The sequence below is a fragment of the Cervus elaphus genome, chromosome 7, assembly GCF_910594005.1.
Source record: "Cervus elaphus chromosome 7, mCerEla1.1, whole genome shotgun sequence".
Classification (NCBI taxonomy): domain Eukaryota; kingdom Metazoa; phylum Chordata; class Mammalia; order Artiodactyla; family Cervidae; genus Cervus; species Cervus elaphus.
The window spans coordinates 2,336,122-2,362,797 of NC_057821.1; the positions used below are offsets into that span (position 1 = coordinate 2,336,122).

The 26,676-nt window shown below is 37.4% G+C and overlaps 1 protein-coding gene across 15 annotated transcripts in view; it reads right to left on the reverse strand.

Moving 5' to 3' along the window:
* KHDRBS2 (KH RNA binding domain containing, signal transduction associated 2) overlaps positions 1-26,676 on the reverse strand; it is a 722,049-nt gene that overhangs the window by 360,202 nt on the left and 335,171 nt on the right. For all 15 annotated transcript variants that reach the window (XR_006341943.1, XR_006341940.1, XR_006341944.1 and 12 more), the window contains one exon: positions 18,196-18,342. Coding sequence is in view for 9 of the 15 variants with exons in the window: in XM_043906994.1 (XP_043762929.1) it covers positions 18,196-18,342 (147 nt within the window). In the remaining 6 variants the exon portion in view is untranslated. The remainder of the gene's footprint in view (positions 1-18,195; positions 18,343-26,676) is intronic.

Genomic DNA, 26,676 nt, shown 5'->3' on the forward strand with positions numbered 1-26,676 from the left:
GACAACATTAAACGCACCAACATGTGCATTATAGGGGTCCGAGAAGGAGCAGAGAGAGAGAAAGGACCTAAGAAAATATTTGAAGAGATAATAACTGAAAAATGCCTGAACATGGGAAAGGAAATAGTCAACCAAGTCCAGGAAGCACAGAGAGTCCTAGGAAGGAAAAATCCAAGGAGGAACACACCAAGATTGACATAGTAATCAAACTGACAAGAATTAAAGACAGAAAAGTATTAAAAACAACAAGGGGAAAATGACATATAATATACAAGGGACCTCCCTTCAGGCTATCATCTGACTTCTCAACAGAAACAAGCCAGAAGAGAATGGCATGATATATTTAAAGTGATAAAAGGGAAGAAGCTACAACTGGGAATGCCACTCAGCAAGACTCTCCTTCAGATTTAATGGGGAAGTCAAAAGCTTTCCAGACAAGCAAAAGTTAAGAGAATTCTGCACCACCAAACCAGATTTATGACAAATGCTAAAGGAATTTCTCTAGGCAGGAAACACAAGAGAAGGAAAAGACCTACAGAAAATAAACCCCAAAACAATAAATAAAACAGTAATAGGATCATATCTATCAATATTTACCTTAAATGCAAATAGATTAAATGCACCAACCAAAAGGCATATTCTGGCTGGGTGGATGAAAACACATGCATATATGCACTTTCACTTACCACATTACTCTGCTTGAACTACCAAATTGTGTGTAATTATTTTATATTATTAAGTTAATCATGTTCTCATTATGGCTTGCAATTGTAATTATCTTTTATCTATCTACTGATTGTGAAACCTGATAAACATTTTTTACTGTTGTGAGTATGTAACTATTACTTGCTTAGTACCATTGTATCATGATTGGTCAACAGAAAAATAATAGAATTCTGTATCACCAAAACTAGCATCTAATAGGAAAATCTGTAATCACTTTTTAAAATCCAGATTCACATCAGAATTATCTGACAGTTTTTGAAAAATACAAATGTTCAGATATTCCTTTTATTCTCGAGAGCCCCAGATGTTTCTAGTGAGTAGTCATGTTTAAAAGCAACTGAAGTATATGATGATTTTATATCTAGTTTGTTTTACTTTTTCTATTTCATATTCAGTGCTCCCATTTCATTTAGTTTATGTTCTCTAATTTCTCTATCTCTTTTTTTTATGTTCTTTCTCAATCTGTTATCAAGTGTATTAGAAAAGCTTTTGTATAAATATATATAAATATGTACAATATATATGTTTTACAAATTTTTGCCTCACTAAAAAATCCATGACATTTTGGTTCCACTTGTTTGACTTAGTATGAAAAGAATGCTAGGTTTCTAATTTAAAAATAGACATGCAACAAGCAACAAAGGCTTACTGTATAGCATAGGCACTATAGTCAATATCTTGCAATAACCTATGATGGGAAATAATTTCAAAGTTATATGTGTGTATTTGTATAACTGAATCACCTTGCTGTGCACCTGAAACACTGTAAGTCAACTATACTTTAATAAAATATATATATATATATATATTTTAAAAAATAAGCCTACATTGTATCTTGTGGAGCTTCAAAATAATCTCTGTAAAAAGTAAGAACGAATTGCAAGAACAAAAGTTGAAGACACATTTCAGGAATACCTAATTTTGCAAAAATATTCATTTTAAAAATATGATATTCTTGTTTTTATTCTTTATTTTATTTTATTCTTTATTCTTGTTTTTCTTGTTGCATGACAATATATTTTGTCAACATGAAATATATGGGTCATCAACATTCAAGAAGATGATCAAAGCAATCTCTTTGATCCACATCCTTCTCTCTTTTCACTTTCTCTGTCTCAAGGAATAATTTACCATTGCCTGTTAAGCAATAGTCTTTGTCAACAATCGATTTTCCTGGTTCTAGAAATAATACTTTCTGTTTGATCACTGTTGCCTGGTCGATCATCACTAATTGTTCATACTGTCTTCATTTTCCAACCTGGCCTCCCATTTCCAATACTCTGCTAAATATTTCTCCATAATGTTCACCTTTTAAGTCTTGAAAACAGTTTTCTGGTTCTTAAATTCTACAAGGGCAGCGTCTGATGCAACACAAATTCTTAGAATCATGCTTGGCATACATTTGATGCTCAGAAATATTCCTGGAATTTAAACAAACTGTCTTGCATTACACAATACGACTTATGTTAATTAAATTAACTTTTCATCTTTCATTAATTAATGCCATTTATTTTATTTATTTAAATTATTTAGCTAAAATTTATATATTTTGTTTAACAGCATCTGACTACTGAGGTACTTTTCTGACTTGTTTCCTTTCTTTGGATAAAATTCTTCAATAATAATGACTCTTTTTTTCCATCAATAACAATATTTGCATGGACTGTTGTTAGCATGTGTTTATTATACAGCTAAGTACAAGTGCATGATTAGCATTCAGTAAAGTTTCAAATAAAATACACAACTTCTATTTCATCCTCTAAGACTTCCCTTAATACTAAAATCCTGTAAAATTAAGAGGTGATTATCCCCTTGGAGATCAAACCTATATCCTCAGAAAATGCAGTCTGTAAAAACATACACAACTCATGAGAAATGCTGCTAAGCCTTCATGTTAATGACTAAATATGGAATTGGAAAGGCAGTTCTTTTGATTATAATATCACTTAATGCAGGAAAAGTAACTCATCAACATGAAATCAAGGTACTCGTAGAAATGGGAGAATCATGCTGAGCATCTAAAAAGCAGTCACTGCTCATGAAAGCAGTAGCCTTAGAGAATGCAGAGGCCCGGCATCAAGTGAGGCCGTATGTAATTAGTGGTGACTTTATTCTTAAGATAGAAAGCATCCTGATCCTAGATGCATGAAGCGAACATTTGATTATTTGTAATAGGGAGGCCTAAGACAACACTTGTGTTAAGGTTGGTAGAAAAATCACACTGAAAGTATCTATGGATGATTCCATCTGTTTCTCAGGTTATGTAAATCAATAAATACAATAAAGTAGTCTTGGGTATTAACAGCAATAATAAGAATAATAATGTCATATGTATTCTTAATAATAAACCATCCTATAATTATAGCATTGTTATTATTACTTCTCTTTTAAGAAAAAGTAATACTTTGAATTCTTTTAAAATAATTGGCCTGAAGTCTGTTCTGTACATCTGTGTCTCTTTTTCTGTTTTGCATATAGGGTTATCATTACCATCTTTCTAAATTCCATATATATGTGTTAGTATGCTGTAATGTTCTTTATCTTTCTGGCTTACTTCACTCTGTATAATGGGCTCCAGTTTTATCCATCTCATTAGAACTGATTCAAATGAATTCTTTTTAATGGCTGAGTAATATTCCATGGTGTATATGTACCACAGCTTCCTTATCCATTCATCTGCTCTATGGGAGAAGGCGAGGGTGGGATGTTTCAAGAGAACAGCATGTATATTATCTATAGTGAAACAGATCACCAGCCCAGGTGGGATGCATGAGACAAGTGCTAGGGCCTGGTGCACTGGGAAGACCCAGAGGAATCGGGTGGAGAGGGAGGTGGGAGGGGGGATCGGGATGGGGAATACATGTAACTCCATGGCTGATTCGTGTCAATGTATGACAAAACCCACTGAAATGTTGTGAAGTAATTAGCCTCCAACTAATAAAAATAAATGAAAAAAAAATAATTGGCCTGTATTATCTATTATAACTTTTCAGATAACAAGAAGTACTCAATATTAGATGACTATAAATGTTTCCAAATGTAATCAGAATATGATCACAGGGCTATAGCAATGCAGGAAACATTTCTGCTCAAGTAATAACTACACAAATGCATGGCTTTCCATTTAGGCTCTTAACTACCGCACTACTAGATTTATGGTGGATGTTGTTCAGTTGCTAAGTGTATCCGAAGTTTGTAACCCCATGGACTGCAGTATGCCAGGCTCCCCTGTACTTCACTATCTCCAGAGATTTGCTCAAATTCATGCTCATTGAGTCAGTGATGGAATCTAACAATCTCATCCTCTGGTGCCCACTTCTTTTGCCTTCAATCTTTCCCAGCATCAGGGTCTTTTCCAATCAGTCACTTCTTCCCCTTAGGTGGCCAAAGTTTTGGAGTTTCAACTTCAGCATCAGTCCTTCCAATGAATATTCACGACTGATTACCTTTAGGATTGATGGTTTGATCTCTTTGCAGATCAAGGAGCTCTCAAGAGTCTTAACCAGCACCACAGTTTGAAAGCATCCATTTTTTGACACTCAGGTTTCTTAATGGCCCCACTTTCAATCCATGTGTGACCACTGAAAAGACCAAAGTTTGAACTGTATGGACTTTTGTGGGCAAAGTGATGTCTATGCTTTTTAATATGCATTCTTATGGCAGAAAGTGAAGAAGAACTGAAGAGCCTCTTGATGAAAGTGAAAGAGGAGAATGAAAAACCTGACTTAAAGCTCAACATTCAGAAAACTAAGATCATGGCATCCAGTCCCATCACTTCACGGTAGATAGATGGGGAAACAGTGGAAACAGTGGCTGACTTAATTTTTTTTTTTTTGGGGGGGGGCTCCAAAATCACTGCAGATGGTGATTGCAGTCATGAAATAAAAAGATGCCTACTCCTTGGAAGGAAAGTTATGACCATCCAAGACAGCATAATAAAAAGCAGAGACAATACTTTGCCAACAAAGTTTCGTCTAGTCAAGGCTATGGTTTTTCCAGTGGTCATGTACAGATGTGAGAGTTGGACTATAAAGAAAGCTGAGCTCCGAAGAATTGATGCTTTTGAACTGTGGTGTTGGAGAAGACTCTTGAGAGTCCCTTGGACTGCAAGGAGATCCAACCAGCCCATCCTAAAGGAGATTAGTCCTGGGTATTCATTGGAAGGATTGATGTTGAAGCTGAAGCTCCAATACTTTGGCCACCTGATGTGAAGAGCTGACTCATTGGAAAAGACCCTGATGCTGGGAAAGATTGAGGGCAGGAGGAGAAGAGGACGACAGAGGATGAGATAGTTGGATGGCATCATTGACTCGATGAACATGGGTTTGGGTGGATTCTGGGAGTTGGTGATGGACAGGGAGGCCTGGCGTGCTGCAGTTCATGGGGTCGCAGAGAGTCAGACGCGACTGAGTGACTGAACTGAACTGAACTGAATTGAAGCTTATCATAGCATGGCTTCCAAGGAGCAACTATCTTTTAATTTAATGGCTGCAGTCACCATCCACAGTAATTCTGGAGCACAAGGAAAGGAAAGCTGTCACTGCTTCCACTTTTCCCCCTACTATTTGCTATGAAGTGATGGCGCTTGGGGGGGGGGGGCTTCTCTTATAGCTCAATTGGTAAAGAATCTGTCTGCAATGCAGGAGTCTCCAGTTTGATTCCTGGGTCAGGAAGGTCCCCTGGTGAAGGGATAGGCTACCAACTCCAGTATTCTTGGGCTTCCCTTGTGGCTCAGTTGGTGATGGAGCTGGAGGTCATGGTCTTAGCTTATTTTAATGTTGATATTTAAGCCAGCTTTTTCTCTCTCCTCTTTCAGCCCCCTCAAGAGGCTGTTTAGTTCCGCTTCACTTTCTGCCATTAGAAAGGTATCATCTGCATATCTGAGGCTGTTGATATTTCTCCTGGCAAACTTGATTCCAGATTGTGATTCATCCAGCCTGACATTTCACATGATGTACTCTGTATATGAACTAAATAAGCAGGGTGGCAATATACAGTCTATCATGTTCCTTTCCAAATTCTGAACCAGTGCATTCTTCCATGTCTGGTTCTAACTGTTGCTTCTTGATGGCATACAGGTTTCTCAGATAAGATGGTCTGGTATAGGAAGAAACAGAAGATCTTAACAGACCCATCACAAGCAAGGAAATCAAAACTGTAATCAGAAACCTTCCAGCAAACAAAAGCCCAGGTCCAGATGGCTTCACAGCTGAATTCTACCAAAAATTTAGAGAAGAGCTAACACCTATCTTACTCAAACTCTTCCAGAAAATTGCAGAAGAAGGCACACTTCCAAACTCATTCTATGAGGCCACCATCACCCTAATACCAAAACCAGACAAGGATGCCACAAAAAAAAAAAAGAAAATTACAGTCCAATATCACTGATGAACATAGATGCAAAAATCCTTAACAAAATTCTAGCAAACAGAATCCAACAACAAATTAAAAAGACCATACATCATGACCAAGTGGGCTTTATCCCAGGAATGCAAGGATTCTTTAATATCTGCAAATCAATCAATGTAATATACCACATTAACAAATTGAAAGATAAAAACCATATGATTATCTCAATAGATGCAGAGAAAGCCTTTGACAAAATTCAACACCCATTTATGATTAAAACTCTCCAGAAAGCAGGAATAGAAGGAACATACCTCAACATAATAAAAGCTATATATGACAAACCCACAGCAAACATTATCCTCAATGGTGAAAAATTGATAGCATTTCCCTTAAAGTCAGGAACAAGACAAGAGTGTCCACTCTCACCACTACTATTCAACATAGCTTTGGAAGTGTTGTCCACAGTAATCAGAGCAGAAAAATAAATAAAAGGAATTCAGATAGGAAAAAAAGAAGTGAAACTCTTGCTGTTTGCAGATGACATGATCCTCTACATAGAAAACCCTAAAGACCCTACCAGAAAATTACTAGAGCTAATCAATGAATATAGTAAAGTTGCAGGATATAAAATTAACACACAGAAATCCCTTGCATTCCTATACACTAACAATGAGAAAACAGAAAGAGAAATTAAAGAAGCAATACCATTCACCATTGCAACAAAAAGAATGATACTTAGGAGTATATCTACCTAAAGAAACAAAAGACCTATACATAGAAAACTATAAAACACTGATGAAAGAAATCAAAGAGGACAAAAACAGATGGAGAAACATACTATGTTCATGGATTGGAAGAATCAATATTGTCAAAATGGCTATACTACTCAAAGCAATCTATAGATTCAATGCAATCCCTATCAAGCTACCAACGGTATTTTTCACAGAACTAGAACAAATAATTTCACAATTTGTATGGAAATACAAAAAACCTCGAATAGCCAAAGTAATCTTAAGAAAGAAAAATGGAACTGGAGGAATAAACCTGCCTGACTTCAGACTCTACTACAAAGCCACAGTCATCAAGACAGTATGGTACTGGCACAAAGACAGAAATATAGATCAATGGAACAGAATAGAAAGCCCAGAGATAAATCCATGAACCTATGGACACCTTATCTTTGACAAAGGAGGCAAGGATATACAATGGAAAAAAGACAACCTCTTTAACAAGTGGTGCTGGGAAAACTGGTCAACCACTTGGAAAAGAATGAAACTAGAACACTTTCTAACACCATACACAAAAATAAACAAAATGGATTAAAGATCTAAATGTAAGACCAGAAACTATAAAACTCCTAGAGGAGAACATAGACAAAACACTCTCCAACATAAATCACAGCAGGATCCTCTATGACCCACCTCCCAGAATACTGGAAATAAAAGCAAAAATAAACAAACAGGACCTAGTAAAACTTAAAAGCTTCTGCACAACAAAGGGAACTGTAAGCAAGGTGAAAAGACAGCCCTCAGATTGGGAGAAAATAATAGCAAATGAAGCAACAGACAAAGGATTAATCTCAAAAATATACAAGCAACTCCTACAGCTCAATTCCAGAAAAATAAATGACCCAATCAAAAAATGGGCCAAAGAACTAAACAGACATTTCTCCACAGAAGACATACAGATGGCTAACAAACACATGAAAAGATGCTCAACATCACTCATTATCAGAGAAATGAAAATCAAAACCACAATGAGGTACCATTACACGCCAGTCAGGATGGCTGCTATCCAAAAGTCTACAAGCAACAAATGCTGGAGAGGGTGTGGAGAAAAGGGAACCCTCTTACACTGTTGGTGGGAATGCAAACTAGTACAGCCACTATGGAGAACAGTGTGGAGATTTCTTAAAAAACTGGAAATAGAACGGCCATATGACCCAGCAATCCCCACTTCTGGGCATACACACCAAGGAAACCAGATCTGAAAGAAACACGTGCACCCCAATGTTCATCACAGCACTGTTTATAATAGCCAGGACATGGACGCAATCTAGATGCCGATTAGCAGACGAATGGATAAGGAAACTGTGGAACATATACACCATGGAATATTACTCAGCCATTAAAAAAAATTCATTTGAATTAGTTCTAATGAGATGGATGAAACTGGAGCCCATTATACAGAGTGAAGTAAGCCAGAAAGATAAAGACCAATACACTATACTAACGCATATATATGGAATTTAGAAAGATGGTAACAATAACTCTATATGCAAAATAGAAAAAGAGACACAGATATACAGAACAGACTTTTGGACTCTGTGGGAGAAGTTGAGGGTGGGATGTTTCAAGATAACAGCATCGAAACATGTATATTACCTAGGGTGAAACAGATAACCAGCCCAGGTTGGATGCATGAGACAAGTGCTCGGGCCTGGTGCACTGGGAAGACCCAGAGGGATCGGGTAGAGAGGGAGGTGGGAGAGGGGATCGGGGTGGGGAATACATGTAAATGCATGGCTGAATCATATCAATGTATGACAAAACCCAAAGTTGTAAAGTAATTAGCCTCCAAAAAATAAAAATAAATGGAAAAAAAAAAAAAAAAGATGGTCTGGTATTCTCATTTGTTTAAGAATTTTCCAGTCTGTGGTGGTCCAACAGTCAAAGGCTTTAGTGTAGTCAATGAAGCAGAAGTAGATGTTTTTCCGAATTCCCATGCTATGGTTTTTCCAGTAGTCATGTACAGATGTGAGAGTTGGACTATAAAGAAAGCTGAAGACGAAAGAATTGATGCTTTTGAACTGTAGTGTTGGAGAAGACTTTTGAGAGTTCCTTGGACTGCAAGGAGATCCAACTAGTCCATCCTAGGGGAGATCAGGCCTGAGGGTTCATTGGAAGAACTCATGTTGAAGCTGAAATTCCAATACTTTGGCCACCCGATGTGAAGAACTGACTCATTTGAAAAGACCCTGATGCTGGAAATGATTAAAGGTTGGAGGAGAAGGGGACCACAGAGGATGAGATGATTGGATGGCATCACTGACTCAGTGGTGAGTTTGGGTAAACTCCAGGAGTTGGTAATGGACAGAGGGGACTGGTAAGCTGAAGTCCATGGGGTCACAATGAGTCAGACATGACTGAGTGACTGAACTAAACTGAACTGACTGATGCTCTCTATTTGAACCAATGAGTGATGTCAATTTGGCCTCTAATTCCTCTACCTTTTCAAAACCCAGCTTATACATCTGGAAGTTCCCAGTTCATATACTGCTGAAGCCTAGGTTGAAAGATTTTGAGTATAAACCTACTAGTATGTGAAATGAGTACAATTGCATGGAAGTTTGAACATTCTTGGCATTGCCCTAACTTGGGATTGGAATGAAAACAGATTTTCCAGTCCTGTGGCCACTGATGAATTTTCCAATTTGCTTATATATTGTGTGCAGTACTTTAACAGCATCATGTTTTAGGATTTTCAATAGCTCAGCTGGAATTCCATCACCTCCAGTAGCTCTGTTCCTAGTAACATTTTCTAAGGCCCACTTGACTTTGTACTCTGGCATGTCTGTCCTAGGTGAGTGCCCACATTATCATGGTTATCTGGGTCATTAAGAAATTTTTTGAATAGTTCCAGTGTGCATTCTTGCTATCTCTTCTTAATTTCTTCTGCTTCTGTTAGATCCTTAACACTTTTGTTCTTTATCATGTCCATGTTTGCATGAAAAGTTCCCTTGATATCTCCAATTTTCTTCAAGAGATATCTAGTTTTTCAAATTTTATTGTTTTCCTCCATTTATTTGCATTGTTCATTTAAGAAGGCCTTCTTATCTCTCCTCTGGAACTTTGCATTCACTTGTGTATATACCTTTCCCTTTCTCCCTTGACTTTCACTTCTCTTATTTTCTCAGCTTTTTGTAAAGCCTGCTGAGACAACTACTTTGACTTCTTGCATTTCTTTGGGTTGGTTTTAGTCCCTGCTTCCTGTACAATGTTGTGAAATTCCATGCATAGTTCTTCAGGCACTCTACCAGATCTAATTTCTTGAATCTATTTGTCACCTCCAGTGTATAATCATAAGGGATTTGATTTAGATCATACCTGAATGGCCTAGTGGTTTTCCTTACTTTCTTCAATTTAATCTGAATTTTGCAATGAGGAGCTCAAAATCTGAGCCACAGTCAGCTCCATGTCTTGATCTGGTGACTGGATGGAAATTTCCATGTTTGGCTGCAAATAATATACTCAATCTGCTTTTAGTACTGACCTTTTGGTGACTTCCATGGATATAGTCATCTCTTGTGTTGTTAGAAAAGGTTATTTCCTATGACCAATGTGTTCTTTTGACAAAATTCAGTTACCTTTGTCCTGCTGCATTTGGTATTTCAAGACCAAACTTGTCTGTTAAATCCAGGTATCTCCTCCTACTTTTGCATTCTAACTTCCTGTGATTAAAAGGACATCTTTTCTAGTATTAGATTTAGAAGGTCTTGTAAGTCTTCATGGAACCAGTCAACTTTAACGTCTTCAGAAATAGTGGTTGAGTCATAGACTTGGGTTACTGTGACACTGAATGGTTTGCCTTGGAAACGAACCAAGGGCATCCTGTTGTTTTTGAGACTGCACCAAATACTGTATTTTGGACTCTTCTGTTGACCATGAAGGTAATTTTATTTATTCTAAGGTACTCTTATGGTAGTATAATTGTCATCTAAATTAAATTTGCTCATCCTCTATCAATTTTATTTCACTAATTTCTAAGATGCCATTGTTCACTGTTGCCATTTCCTGCTTAAGTGCATCCAACTTGATTTATGGACCTAAATTTCCAGGTTCCTATGCAATATTATTCTTTACAGCATTGGACTTAACTTTCAACACCAGACACACCCACCGCTGGAGTGGTTTCACCTTAAAGCATCACAGCCTTTTTGTGGTGAAGGGACTTGCAAAATTCAGTGAATCTCTGAGCTATGATGTGCAGGATCATCCAGGTCAGACAGGTCATGGAGAAGAGTTCTGACAAAACGTGGTCCACTGGAGGAGGGAATGGCAAATCACTGTATTATTTTTGCAGTGACAACCCATGAACAGTTGTTGTTGTTCAGTTGCTCAGTTATGTCCAACTCTTTGCAACCCCATGGACTGCAGCATGCCAGGCTTTCCTGTCCTTCACCATCTCCTAGAGCTTGCTCAGACTCATGTTCATTGAGTTGGTGATGCCATCCAGACATCTCATCTTCTATTGTCTCCTTCTCCTCCTACCTTCAATCTTTCCCAGCATCAGGCTCTTTTCCAATGAGTCTGGTCTTTGCATCAGGTGGCCAAAACACTGGAGCTTCAGCTTCAGCATCAGTCCTTCCAATGGATATTCATAACTGATTTCCTTTAGCATTTACTGGTTTAATTTCCTTACAGTCCAAGGGACTCTCAAGAATTTTCTCCAACACCACAGTTTGAAAACATCAATTCTTCAGTCCTCAGCCTTCTGTATGGTCTAACTCCCATATCCATATGTGACTACTGGAAAAATCATAGCTTTGACTATATGGACCCTTGTCAGAAAATTAATGTCTCTGCTTTTTAAAATGCTGTCTAGATTTGTCATAGTTTTTCTTCTAAGAAGCAAGCATCTTTTAGTTTCATGTAGGGAAAGGCAAAAAGATATGACACTGGAAAATGAGCCCCACAGGTCAGAAGGTGTCCAGTATGCTACTGGGGAAGGGTGGAGGTCCATTATTAATAGAGCATGGTTAATAATGGGAAATAAAAGGGAATTCACTGATTTGGAAGATAGAAATCTGTGGACCCTTGACAACATTTTAACAACCACCATAACAATGAAAGATGACATCCAGGTTGTGAGTTCTCTTCCCCCTCTGCACTGAATGTTACTGTTTTACTCCATTCTCCATCATTCTCTTGCTTGCAGGGTGTTGCTTCCTTGTACTATGAACTTCTCTGTCAGTCAGACGAAACACACCTGCCATGCCCCAACTCATGGTCTTGATATATACCAATATTGCTTTTGCTAGCTGGTGGGTTTTTATTTAATACACTGTTTTCCATATATATTCACTTTGACCAAATTTTTACTTTTTAGTAAAATTATAGTATGAATTTTTATATATTTCTATTATAATAGATTTATTTCTAAATATTCTTATGTTTATAATCTACCAAAATGTTATAAATCCTTTTTCAGTGCATGAAAATCTCCCCTTCATCGTTAACAGCCTTGTTGTGGTGAAAGGGCTTGCACAAGTCAATGAAGTCATAAGCTATGCCATGCAGGGCCACCCAAGACAGGTGGGTCATAGTGAAGATTTCTGACAACACATTGTCCACTGGAGGAAGGAATGGTAAACCCTTCAGTATTCTTGCCTCGAGAACTCCATGAACAGTATGAAAATGCAAAAAGATATGACACTGGAAGATGAGCCTGACCAGATCAGAAATTATCCAAAATGCTACTGGGGAAGAGCAGAGGGCAATTAGTAATCCCTCCAGAAAGAAGGAAGTGCCTGAGCCAAAGGGGAACTGACCTCAGTTGTGGACATGTCCAGTGGTGAAACTGAAGTCTGATGCTGTAAATAACAATATTGCAAAGGAACCTGGAATGTTACATCCATGGGTCAAGGTAAATAGGACATGGTCAAGCAGGAGATGGAAAAAGTGAACACTGACATCTTAAGAATCAGTGAACTAAAATGGACAGGAATGAGCAAATTTAATTCAGATCATCATTATATTAATAACTATGGGCAAGAATCCCTTAGAAGAAATGGAATTGCCATCATGGTCAATAAAAGCATCCAAAATGCAGGAATGGGGTGCAATCTCAAAAATTACTGGATGCCCTTGGTTCATTCCCAAGGCAAAAAATTCAACATCACAGTAATCCAAGTCTATGCTCCAATCATTAATGATGAAGAAGCTGAAGCTGACTGGTTCTATGAAGACTTACAAGACCTAAATCTAACACCAAAAAAAAGAAAAAGAAAAAAAAAGATATCCTTTTACACACAGGGGATTAGAATGCAAAAGTAGGAAGAGATACCTAGATTAACAGGCAAGTTTGCTCTTGGAGTACCAAGTGAAGTAGGGCAAAGGTAACTGAGCTTTGTCAAGAGAACCCATTGGTCATAGCAAACAATCTTTTCTAACAACACAAGAGATGACTCTATCCATGGAAATCATCAAAAGGTCAATACCAAAAGCACATTGAGTATATTCTTCGCAGCTAAAGATGAAGAATCTATACACTCTCATGAGCTCCTCAATGCAAAAGTGAAAGTGAAAGTCACTCAGTCCTGTCTGACTCTTTGTGAATTCTCCAGGCCAGAATACTGGAGTGGGTAGCCTTTCCCTTCTCCAGGGGATCGTCCTAACCCAGGGATCAAACCCAGGTCTTTCATATTGCAGGTGGATTCTTTACCAGCTGAGCCACAAGGGAAGCCCCCTCATTGCAAAACTCAGGCTTAAATTGAAGAAAGTAGGGAACAGCAGTAGGCCATTCAGGTATGACCTAAATCAAATCTCTTATGATTATACAGTGGAGGTAACAAATAAATTTAAGGGATTAGATCTGGTAGACAGAGTGCCTGAAGAACTACGGATATAGGTTCATAACATTGTACAGGAGGCAGTAACCAAAACCATCCCAAAGAAAAAGGAATGCAAGAAGGCAAAGTGATTGTCTCAGGCAGCTTTATATTTAACTGAGGAAGAAACAGAAGGGAAAGTCTGGGAGAAAAGTGAAGATATGCTCCAGTGAATGCAGAGTTCCAGAGAATAGCAAGGAGAGATAAGAAGGCCTTCTTAAATAAACAATGCAAAGAAATAGAGGAAAACAATAGAATGGAAAAAAACTGGATATGTCTTCAAGAAAATTGGAGGTATCAAGGGACCATTTCATGCAAGGATGGGCATGATAAATGCCAGAAACTGTAAGGACCTCACAGAAGCAGAAGAGATTAAGAAGAGATGGCAAGAATACCCAGAAGAACTGTACAAAAAAGGTCTTGATGACCTAGATAACCACAGTTGTGTGGCCACTCACCTAGAGCCAGACATCCTGGAGTGTGAAGTCAAGTGGGCCTCAGGAGGCATTACTGCAACAAAGCTAGTGGAGGTGATAGAATTCCAGCTGAGCTATTTCAAATCCTAAAAATGGTGCTGTTAAAATACTGCACTCAGTATGTTAGCAAATTTCGAACACTCAGCAGTGTTCACAGCATGGGAACAAGTCACTTTTCTTTCCAGTCCCAAAGAAAGGAAATGCTAACTGCCATACAGTTGTGCTCATTTCACATGCTAGGAAGATAATGTACAACATCCTTCAAGGTAGGCTTCAGTAGTACATCAACGAAGAACTTCAAGGAGTACCAGCTGGGTTTAGAGAAGGCAGAGGAACAGAGATTAAATTGCCAACATCCATTGGATCATAGGGAAAGCAAGAGAATCTCGCAGAAAATCATCTAATTTTTCTCCACTGATTATGCTAAAGCCATTGACTTTGTGGATCACAATAAACTGGGAAATTATTAAAGACACAGGAATACTAGACCTTCTTACCTGCCTCCTGATAATCTTGTTTATGGGTCAGGATGCAACACTTAGAATTGGAATACTTGTTTCCTTTTATATCTTATAAAGTGAGGAAAAGGGCATTCACATAGGGCATTCACATACTGAAATATATATTAGTTTAGAGTTTTATATCCCTTTTGTCATTATTTGTCAAATAATTTATTTGATACTTGTAACCTTGTTTGCAAGACAAAGTAGCTAATACATGGAAGTTTTTAACATAGTACCTTCTCAAAGCATTAGAGATTTAAAATCAGCAGAGTTCAATTTATTGATGCTTTATTGACCTGTCACTCTACTTGTTTTGATAGGACTGAATGGAAACCATCCAGCTGGAAATTTTCCCCACAGCAATAATACTGAGTTATGTGTTCTACAGTTGGCAGTCTTAGATGATTATAGCCCATTGTGGGACAAGTTGTATAGATGTTGTTGAGTGACACAGATAGAGGTGAAGGTTTTAACCATGGTAAGATGCTGCATGTAGTGTGATGTAACACGTACAAAGGAATCTGACGTCAGCGGGCTTTATCTGACAGCAGCCTTCTGTGTTGTTTCAGCTTGCCTCTTCCTGGGTATAATTCTTCACTGCAACGTTTGTAAATATTAGTATCTTGATATGTTAGCATTTCTAAGGACCTTCATATAAATGTCAAGAGAAACCTGAATCACTAAGTGATTCCAGATAAATGAAAAAGAACTGGCAGTTAATTTTTACCCCTTGCAGTTCTGATGATGAGTGAAGCAGACAGCTGCTATCCTCTGCCTGGTGCTGAGACCAGCAAAGCAAAATGGGCAACATTTACCAAATAGAATTGCTTCACTGATTGTAAAATTTTCTAATTCAACATTGAGAGGTATCTGAATATTTTTAAAGCTTATTCATTCATAAAACATATGTATTAAGTGCTTCCTTATGTACCTGACACCAAGTTATGAGGAAAATAGATAAGTGAAGAGGGCCAGGGAGTGACAGGACAGTGAACTGCAGAAATTGAGTGTCAGACGGTGTTGTGGACACAATACAACAGGGCTCTACAAGGACAGGGAGGCTGCTTAGACTGTATGGTGAGGGAAGGGTTTCCTGCAGTGCTACCCTGCGAGCTGGGGCCTGTTGTCAATAATCTGGAGAAGAATCGTCAAAGGCCCTTAGGAACGAGGAAGCCTGGAATGTTGGATGCACAGTGAGGAACGACTGGATGAGCAGAGATAGAACTGAGAGGAGGCAGGAGCAGAACACGCTGACCAAAGGAAGGTTTTCAGCCTACACGTAGATCTGTTTAGGGAGAACATGTTGACCGTTCCCCAGCTCTCACCAGATAGCTGTTTAACCCCTGCGTCATCCCCAGTGACTCCCTCTGTCAGACTATCAAACAGTTACTGTGCCAGGCATGACTCCAAATGTGGGGAGTATGAGAGGCTTGGCCAGCCCTGCCCTCACAGAGCATAATTCTGTGGAGAAGAAATAAATGAAATGATTACAAGTATCAAGAAGTCCAAGAAGTAAGTGAAATGTATCACTGGTATTTATAATAAAATGGGGTCAACCTAGCCTACAGCCTAGGTCTAAAATCTTGTAGTAATGAAATAGAATTTCTTCTTACATATTTCACTTCAAAACATCATCCCAAGATTCTACTACAATAATAGATTGAAAATGCCAATTTACTTACATATAATATATAATAAAACATATATCATCCTTTATAATTTTCTGTCCTTTCATATGCACTACCCCATTTAATATTCACAGTGCCTGTTATTATTATTATTCACAATAACAATATCTGCTATTTTTAGTATTCACAATACCTATTATTACTACCTTCTTTTTAAAGATGAATAAGCTAAAGTCAATCCTAAAGGAAATCAGTCCTGAATATTTATTGGAAGGATTGATGCCAAAGCTGAAACTCCAATACTTTGGTCACCTGATGCGAATAAGTGACTCTTTGGAAAAGACCCTGACGCTGGATGAGATTGAAAGCATGAGGAGAAGGGGGCGACAGAAGATGAGATGGTTGGATGGCATCACTGACTCGATGGACATGATTCTGAGCAAGCTCCAGGAGTTGGTGAAGGACAGGGAAGTCTGGCGTGCTGTAGTCCATGGGGTCATGAAGAATCAGACACAACTGAGCACCTGAACGGAACTGAAGCTAAAGTTGTGGAAATTTAACTGACTTGTCTACAGTCCCAAAAGGAATTAGTAATGCCGGCAGTTCTAGCCTTTTTGATACCACTTAGATCAACAGAGGTCGGGCTGGTGTGAGCTAAATATAGTAAAACTATTTACCCAACAGCACCAGGCATTTAGTTCAAAAACAAAAGGAAGAGAGGACACAGCATGCTCATTCTTAAGAAACGCAGGGTCGATTTAGGAAGGTGTTCAGACAAGTGCCAGATAGTAAATTGGGCAGAAATTCTGGGTGCATATAAAGTTATGGAATAATCTGAGTGGTATGGGATTATTCTATAACCTCAGCTTGACAGAAATTTTAAAACTGGGCATATAAATAGGTTGTGTGGTTATATTTTTGTACTTTTCTGTTGTGAAATTCTGGGTTTTTTTTCCCTATTTTCAAAATTACTGCCAGTCAATGAATCTTACCCACATTTCCTCTGAGTTTATTACTTAGTTTAGAAATCTATACTGTTTCTTCACTGCACAGATTAATCTCAGCTACTCTTTTTCTCTCTCTGCTGAAGACATCTGCCAGGACAATCCAGAAAACTTTACTCAGCATTCTCTATTTTATTTCCAGGTCCAAGCCTGATGCCAAGCTTTCTGTTCAAACTACCTCTTCCTGGAATGCTAAATTGTTGACCTTTAGGAAGCTTCATTATTTAACCTTCTTCTATTTCTTAGAAAATCAGTAGAGAATTCTATTCAATATGCAACCTTACATTTTCTGAACACTGAATGTTCTGTTTCTCTCATATAATGCAATGATTTTATTTTTCTGACTTTTGCATGACGTCAATAAATGTTTAGTTTTATTAATACTGATTATTTTACATTATGTTTTATAATGAGTCAGCACCTGGCATACTATTGCATAAAAGTACACGATCATTTCAAATACTATCATTGTCATTACACATATTGCATATTGAGTCTCTTTCCCCTTCCACTATACCTGGAAATATTTTCTCTGTGAATTAAAAATTATGAATAATACATGTCAACTAACAAGCAATTAAGAAACAAAAGAAAAGTATACAACTTCAGCTATGTATTTAAGCTTTAGTGTTAATTGTCTTACTCTTCACGGCTGTGAAGGATCACACAGGATGTAACAAGCGGAAGAAAAACTACTGCCAAATCACCATTTGGTAGCAACATGCCAGAGCCTGTGATAAATGCTTTTTTTATTCCTTTCTATTTTCACTTTCACATTAACTCTACAAATAAGTAATCTGCAACATAAATTTCTATTCTAGAAAGTCAATGAAGATCAAAGGGCACATTTTTAATAGGAACTGATGAGTAACTTCTTTGTAAAAAATGAAAAATACTTACAGGAACCAGAAATTTTTTAATCTCTTCCAATGCGTGACTCATACGTGAATAAGCCTCCCCTGGTGGAGCAAACACTTCAATTAATACATGAAGTTCGTCACTCAAGTGGGCATACTTGGCTTCCCCACTTTTTCTTAGTTCTTCTTCCTGTGAAAAAAGTTATTTTTATAAATACAAATCCACTTATTTTACATCGATTTAACATTTACTGAGGAGACGACAAAAGGACATAATATAAGCAAATTTTCCCCAAGTGGAAAGTAAAAATCTGGCATAAATCATTTAAATATTTCAAAATGATTTTTAAGAGTTATTTTTTTAAAATCTGGCATAATAATTAACTGCACATTTTAATCAGCTAAATGAAAATGCTAAATCCCTCCAAAAAAGCGACAGAAATGCCATTAACTCCACTGGAAGGAAAATATTGCTTTTGTGTCTGACAAGTAATCATTTGCAGGCAATGAACCCATGATGCCACTGTTCTTTAAGAAAACCAGGATTTTATAGATATTTTTTGAGAGGTGGTGAAATGGTTACTTGCTCTCCATGAAAGTAAGCAAAACAGAGGCTTCTCTCACAGGCTCATTCCCATGGGAACAGGTCCTACCCATCACTCTGCTATCATTTGCCGCCTCATACAGGAGTAAGTTAAAGCAACGGCTGTTAGGCATTATGTTGGCCTTGATTCTGAGTAAGCTGCATACCCTCAGGTTTTTGTGAGTACTGCACCTGAGTTATTACAGGTGACTGATCAGTTCAGTTCAGATGCTTCTGACTTTACTCCCTTGTGCAAAGTTTTTTACTCATGTCATCTCTAATCTTTCAATAACCTTGCATAACATTCACATAATTCAAATTAGGATATTGAGTTTAAAAGACTTAAGTAACCTCAGCAAAGTTGGGACTCAAGTCCAGCTCATTTTGCAAAGATTTCAGGGAAGTGAAATTCAGTGAAAAATTTAACACATGCTTGCTCAGTCATGTCTGACTCTTTGCAACCTATAGGTTGTATCTTGCATGGCTCCTCTGTTCATGAGACTCTCCAGGAAATGATACTGGAGTGGGTTGCCATGCTCTGCTCCAAGGAATCTTCCTGACCCAGGGGTCGAACCTGACTCTCCTGCATTATAGATGGATTGTTAATCTGCCGAGCCACCTGAGAAGCTCAAAAGTTACCATAAATAATATTAATTTTATTTTACTTTTCTTGCTTCTCCTCTCCCAAACTAGCAATTGATTCACTAAATTTCAAAGGATAATAATAATAATAATAAAATAGGATTGCTGCTGATTCCTGCCTTGTGGATGCACATACAATGAGAGCATCACTTCAGGACCTTTTCTGTCAGACAAGATTTCTGAAAAATCAGAAATAATTCTCACCTTGAACTTACAAAGAGAACAAGGCCTGAGCCTTTGGAGAGCGAGAACTGACTCCAAGACTCCAGACTACCAGAGAACTAACCCTGTAGAGTATCAAATAGTGAGAACTCACATAAAGGAAATCACTCGAATACAATATGTGGTATCACACAACCACCTGTGCAAGAAGCCTCATCTAAACAACAAACAAAACAAAAATACAAACCCAATCATCAGCAGACGAGATTACCACCTCACGCAGCCTTGTCCATCAGAGGAAAAACAAACAAACAAACACACACACACACAAAAACTCAGCACAAAGCTCACCCTACACAAAGCTTACACAGACAACTGGACCAACCGTAGGAAAGCAGAAACAAAGAGGAAGGAGGAACTCAACCTTGAAGCCTGAGAAAAGGAGACCTCAAACACAATAAGTTAAAAAAAAAAAAAAAAGATGAAAAGGCAGAGAAATACTATACAAATGAAGGAACAAACTAGAAACACCGAAGTCCAAACAAATGAAGAGGAAATAGGCAAACTATCTGAAAAAAAATTCAGAATAATGATAGTAAAGATGATCAAAAAGCTTAAAAACAGAATGAAGGAAATGCAAGAATCAATTAACAAAGACCTAGAATAATTAAAGAATAAACATAAAGAGACAAACAACACAATTACAGAAATTAAAAATACTCTAAAAGGAATAAACAGCAGAATATCTGAAGCAGAAGAATGAATCAGTGAGTTGGAAGATATAATGGTGGAAATAACTCTTGAAGAGCAGAACAAAGTAAAAAGAATGAAAAGAACTGAGGATAGTCTCAGAGATCTCTGGAACAAAATCAAACACAAAAACATTGAAATTATAGGGGTCCCAGAAGAATAAGAGAGAAAGAAAGTGTATGAGAAAATTTTTGAAGAGATTATAGTTGAAAATTTCCCCAGCATGAAAAAGGAAATAGTCAATCAAGTTCAAGAGGCACAGAGTCCCATACAGGGTAAACCCAAGCAGAAATATGCCAAGACTCATACTAATCAAACTAACAAAGACTAAACACAATGAAAGAATATTAAAGGGATTAAGGGAAAAGCAACAAGTAAAATGCAAGGGAAACCCCTTATGTTTAAGAGCTGATCTATCAGCAGGAACTCTGCAGGCCAGAAGGGAATGGCAAGATATATTTAAAGTATGGGGAAAATGTACAACAAAGATTACTGTACCGAGCAAGGATCTCATTCAAAATTGATGGAGAAACAAAAAGCTTTCAGACAAGCAAAAGTTAAGAGAATTCAGCACCACCGAACCAGCTTTACAACAAATGTTAAAGGGACTTATAAACTCAAGAAACACAAGAGTAGAAAAAGAACTGCAAAATCAACCACAAACAATTAAGAAAATGGCAATAGGAACATATATATCAATAATTACTTTAAATGTAAATGGATTAAATGCTCCAACCAAAAGACACAGACTGGCTTAATGAATACAAAAACAAGACCCATACATATGCTGTCTGCAAGAAACCCACTTCAGACCTAAAGACACATATAGACTGAAAGAGACAGGATGAAAAAATCTATTCCATGCAAATAGGAAGCAAAAGAAAGCTGGAATAGCAATCCTCATATCAGACAAAATAGACCTTAAAATAAAGATTACAAGAGACAAAGAAGGACACCACATAACGATCAAGGGATCAATCCAAGAGGAAGACATAGCAATTGTAAATATCTAAGCCCCCAACATAGGCACACCTCAATACATGAGACAAACACTAACAGACATAAAAGGAGGAATTAATAGTAACACAATAATAATCAGTTCAGTTCAGCTCATTCACTCAATCATGTCCGACTCTTTGTGACCCCATGAACCGCAGCATGCCAGGCCTCCCTATCCATCACCAACTGCTGTAGTCTTGCCAAACCCATGTCCATTGAGTCAGTGATGCCATCCAACCATCTCATCCTCTGTCATCCCCTTCTCCTCCCGCTCTCAATCTTTCCCAGCATCAGGGTCTTTTCCAATGAGTCAGCTCTTCACATCAGGTGGCCAAAGTATTGGAGCTTCAGTTTCAACATCAGTCCTTCCAATGAACACCCAGGACTGATCTCCTTTAGGATGGACTGGTTGGATCTCCTTGCAGCCCAAGAGACTCTCAAGAGTCATCTCAACACCACAGTTCAAAAGCATCAATTCTTCTGTGCTCAGTTTTCTTTATAGTCCAACTCTCACATCCATACATGACCACTGGAAAAACCATAGCCTTGACTAGATGGACCTTTGTTGACAAAGTAATGTCTCTCCTTTTTAATATGCTATCTAGGTTGGTCATAACTTTCCTTCCAAGGAGTGTCTTTTAATTTCATGGCTGCAATCACCATCTGCAGTGATTTTGGACCCCCAAAAAATAATTCAGCCACTGTTTCCACTGTTTCCCCATCTATTTGCCATGAAGCGATGGGAACAGATGCCATGATCTTAGTTTTCTGAATGTTGAGCTTTAAGCCAACTTTTTCACTCTCCTCTTTCACTTTCATCAAGAGGATTTTTAGTTTTTCACTTTCTGCCATAAGGGTAGTGTCATCTGCATATCTGAGGTTATTGATATTTCTGCCAATAATAAGAACAATAATAATAGGAGACTTTAAAACCCCACTCACACCAATGGGCAGATCATCAAAACAGATAATTAATTAAGGAAACACAAGTCTTAAATGATACACTATATGAGATGGATCTCACTGATATCTTTAGGCCATTCCATTCAAATGCAGAAGAATATATCTTCTCAAGTGCACATGGAACATTCTCCAAGATAGATTACATCTAGGGTCACAAATCAAACCTCAGTAAATTTAAGAAAACTGGAATTATGTCAAACATCTTCTCTGACCATAATGCTATAAAAGTAGACATCAATTACAAGAGAAAACCTGTATAAAATATAAACACATGTAGATTAAACAATACATTTCTAAATAACCAATACTTTACTGAAGAAATCAAAAGGGAAATTAAAAAAAAAAAAGTCTATAAACAAATGACAAGGAAAAGACAACAGCTCAAAACCTATGCAGCAAAAGGAGTTCTAAGAGGGAAGTTTATAGCAATGCAATCCTACCTCAAGAAACAAGAAAAACATTGAACAGACAACCTAGACTATATACCTGAAACAACTGTAGAATAAAGAATAATAAGTCTCAAAATTAGTAGAAGGAAAGAAATCATAAAAACTGAGCATAAATAAATGAAAATTAAATGAAAACAACAATAGTAAAGACTAATAAAACTAAAAGCTGGTTCTTTGAGAAGATAAACAATAGTGACAAACCTTTAGCCAGACTCATCAAGAAAAAAAGAGAGAATCAAGTCAACAAAATTAGAAATGAAAAAGGAGAGGTTAAAACAGACAACACAGGAACACAAAGGATTGTGAAAGACTATTATGAACAACTATATGGCAATAAAACTGATAACCTGGAAGAAATGGACAGATTCTTAGAAAAGTTCAATCTTCCAAGACTGGATCAGGAAGAAATATAAATTATGGGTAACCCAATTATAAGCACTGAAATTGAAGCTGTGATCAAAAATCTCCCATAAAACAAAAGCCCAGGACCAGATGGCTTCACAGAATTATATCAAACATTTAGAGAAGAGCTAATGTGTCTATCCTAAAACTCTCTCAAAAAACTGCAGAAAACACTTCCAAACTCATCCTATGAGGCCACCATCAGCCTGATACCAAAACCAGACAAAGACAACATGCAAAAAAAGAAAACTACATGTCAATATCAATGATGAACATAGATGCAAAAATCCTCAACAAAATGTTAGCAAACATAATTCAGCAAGATATCAAAAAGCTCATACACCATGATCAGACTGGGTTTATTCTAGGGATGCAAGAATTCTTCAGTTCAGTTCAATTCAGTTCAATTCACTCAGTGGTGTCCAAGTCTTTGTGACCTCATGGACTGCAGTACACTAGGCTTTCCTGTCCTTTACCATCTCCCTGAGCTTGCTCAAACTCATGTCCATTGAGTCGGTGATGCCATCCAACTATCTCATCCTCTGTCATCCCATTCTCCTCCTGCCTCCCCAGCATCAGGGTCCTTTCCAATGAGTTGCTTCTTCACAGCAGGTGGCCACAGTATTGGAGCTTCAGATTCAGTATCAGTCTTTGCAATGAATATTCAGGATTGATTTCCTTTAGTATTGACTGGTTGGATCTCCTTGCAGTCCCAGGGACTCTCAAGAGTCTTCTCAAGGACCACAGTATAAAAGCATAAATTTTTGGGGGTTCAGCCTTACTTATGTCCCAGCTCTCACATCCATACATGACTACTGGAAAAAGCTAATTATTATTAAATTAATTTAAATGTACTACTTTACTCCAAGAGATCATACATTTGAAAACTACTCTAAGCCAAAAAGCTCATGCGTTTAGAATAAGAAAAAAAATTAAAATCACCATGTCTACTTTCTTGAATTTTAACTTTTAAACGAATCATACAGCATGTCAAATGGATGATATAACCTTGAAAGAACACATGTCATATTAGCTTCAAGAGTCCAGATTCTGATCATGGGTACTACAGCAAAAATTGCAGCTCTTTCCCTCAATAGTGTATAAATTTTGATAAGTGACCTAACTAGTTTGAGCTTCTAATCCTTCAGTGTTAAAATGATGATAATAATAACAATAATAGCATTAGTCAAATATGACTTGCTAAATATCTAAGGTTCAAAAGAATATAAAAACAAATATGAACTAAAAAAGGCAATGCATTCAAATATCCTAATTATTCTCCTGAAGACTCTACCAGTGCCAGGAATAAGCTAAATAAAAGAAATGTTGAAAACACATAATACAGAGTACACAAAAATTTTATACTTTGGTTTTTACTTTAGCAATTACTCTTGTCATATTTTATCTTCAGAGTTATAACTTACTGAGTGTTTTCTGCAGATTTTTTTATTATTATTAATGCCCAGAGAACTGAACTATCTTTTAATATAAATCCTCTTCAGTAATAAATAATTCTATTATCTGTACAGCTTTCTCTATCATGAAATTCAAATGGAAACAAGTGAATTATTTATATTTTGGACTGAATGGGATTGTCTGAATAACTAATTTAAAAGTATTTGTAACTATACTTATGTAGAAATTCTTTTCTAGTACATTCATCTGCCCAACTTGCATCCTCACAAAGGGATTTTGTACAAATGTTATATATATGTGTACATATATAAGTGTGTGTACATATATATGTGTACACATATGTGTGTACATATTTGTCTGTTGTAGAGATGCAACGGCTGACCCTGAAGAGGATCTCAGTTTCTTTTGCCTTTGCCTTGCTCCCCCAGGCTGAACAGGCAAGAACTCTCCTAAATTACAGCATGTGTGGCCCAAACGGTCAGCTTTGTGAGGGAATCTTGCCAGAGCTGTACACCCAGCCAAACACTATCTAAATTCATGAAGAGTGAAGGGCCAGAAACATCAATGAGACAAAGGGTAGTATTTCTAAAATAGGTCAGTAATTGGAAATCAGAGAGGTAGGAAGTACCAAACAAAAGATTCTTTGTGCTTGAGTTTGGAAGTTGAGGGTTTGCTAGAGTGTATGACCCTCAACTCAGAACAATCAAACCACGCACTCTAAGGAACCAAGGATGGTTTGGTTTTCCAAACTCTGAAAAGGTTTTATCCAAAACAATGAAGAGCGTCTCAATACAACACAAGGATCATTTCATTATTCAAGTGGAAAAAAGGCCATTATTTTATTATAATTTTTATTGGAGTATAGTTGAAACACAATCTTGTGTGAGTTTCTGTTGTACAGCAAAGAGAATTAGCTATACTTATACACATATTCCCTCTTTTTTGGATTTCCTTTGCATTTAGGCCATCAACCTTGATGTAATGAAACCTATATGAAGGTTTGATCACAGGTCAAACTCTTGAATTTAAAAATGAAAGACATTTAATTTAAAAGTCATCTGCTTATTAAGTAAGATACTCAAAAACATTTATTTTGTGGAAATAGAATGACCTGGGGCCACAATTACCAAAATATAGTTCCCTAGCATCTGCTTTTTCTAATCCACCCAGAGGCTTTGTTTGGGTTAGGTAGAGGAAACTGTAATTGGGATGTGAAAGCATTTGCGTTGGAGGCCAGTGGTTGGAGGCCAGGCAGAAAAAGAGGGGAGTAGATCCCAGAAAGAGCCTGGGGGTCAAGGATCTGGACTTTGTGGAGAAAGGGTGTCCTTGCATGCTAAGTCACTTCAGTTGTGTCCGACTCTTTGTGACCCTATGGACCATGGCTAGCCAGGCTCTTCTGTCCATGGGATTCTCCAAACAAGAAAACTTCAGTGGGTTGCATGTCCACCTCCAGGGGATCTTCCCAACCCAGGGATCTCCCTGTATTGGTGTAATGATTCTCCCTGAACTCAACAGCTGAGAAGTAACCAAGAAGTAGGTTCCACATGCTTTGCTTTGAGGTTTGGAGAAATCTCGGAAAGCCAGGGTTTTTGGAAACCCAGTGATCAGTGGCCCACAGGGATCTCTGTTTTCCACTTATTATTTAAAGGGCTTCATCATTATTCAATTTCAATAACCATGTCTAAGCTGACAAATAAAAATAACATATAATACTCGTAGCCATGGACAGGAAAGTCAGGCAGAACATCTGAACACAATGAATACAAGTCAACTGAATTGCAGGAAGAGAAACACTTGAATAAACACATTTCAGTCAGCAGTTGAGATAAAATGCAGGCACAAACATTTCATCATTTTAAAAAGACTTGATTTCCTATTTAAAAACAATTACAAATAAAAAATAAGAGACAGTTTTTCCTGTTGAAAATAAGGGAAGAGATCACCCTCACTCCTTTTTCTCGGAGCGATTTTTTTCCCCTCAGAGACTTTAATTTAGAAAACTTCTGATTATAAGTACTTTCTCCTCTCTTTGAAAAGTACATAAATTCTTTAGAAGATATGTTAGGCCTTTTGTCAGCTTTATGACCTAAGAATGTCTTTCTCAAGGATACAGAGGCACTTTTTAAATGCAAGCATCAAGACAAGCATTTACCTCCTA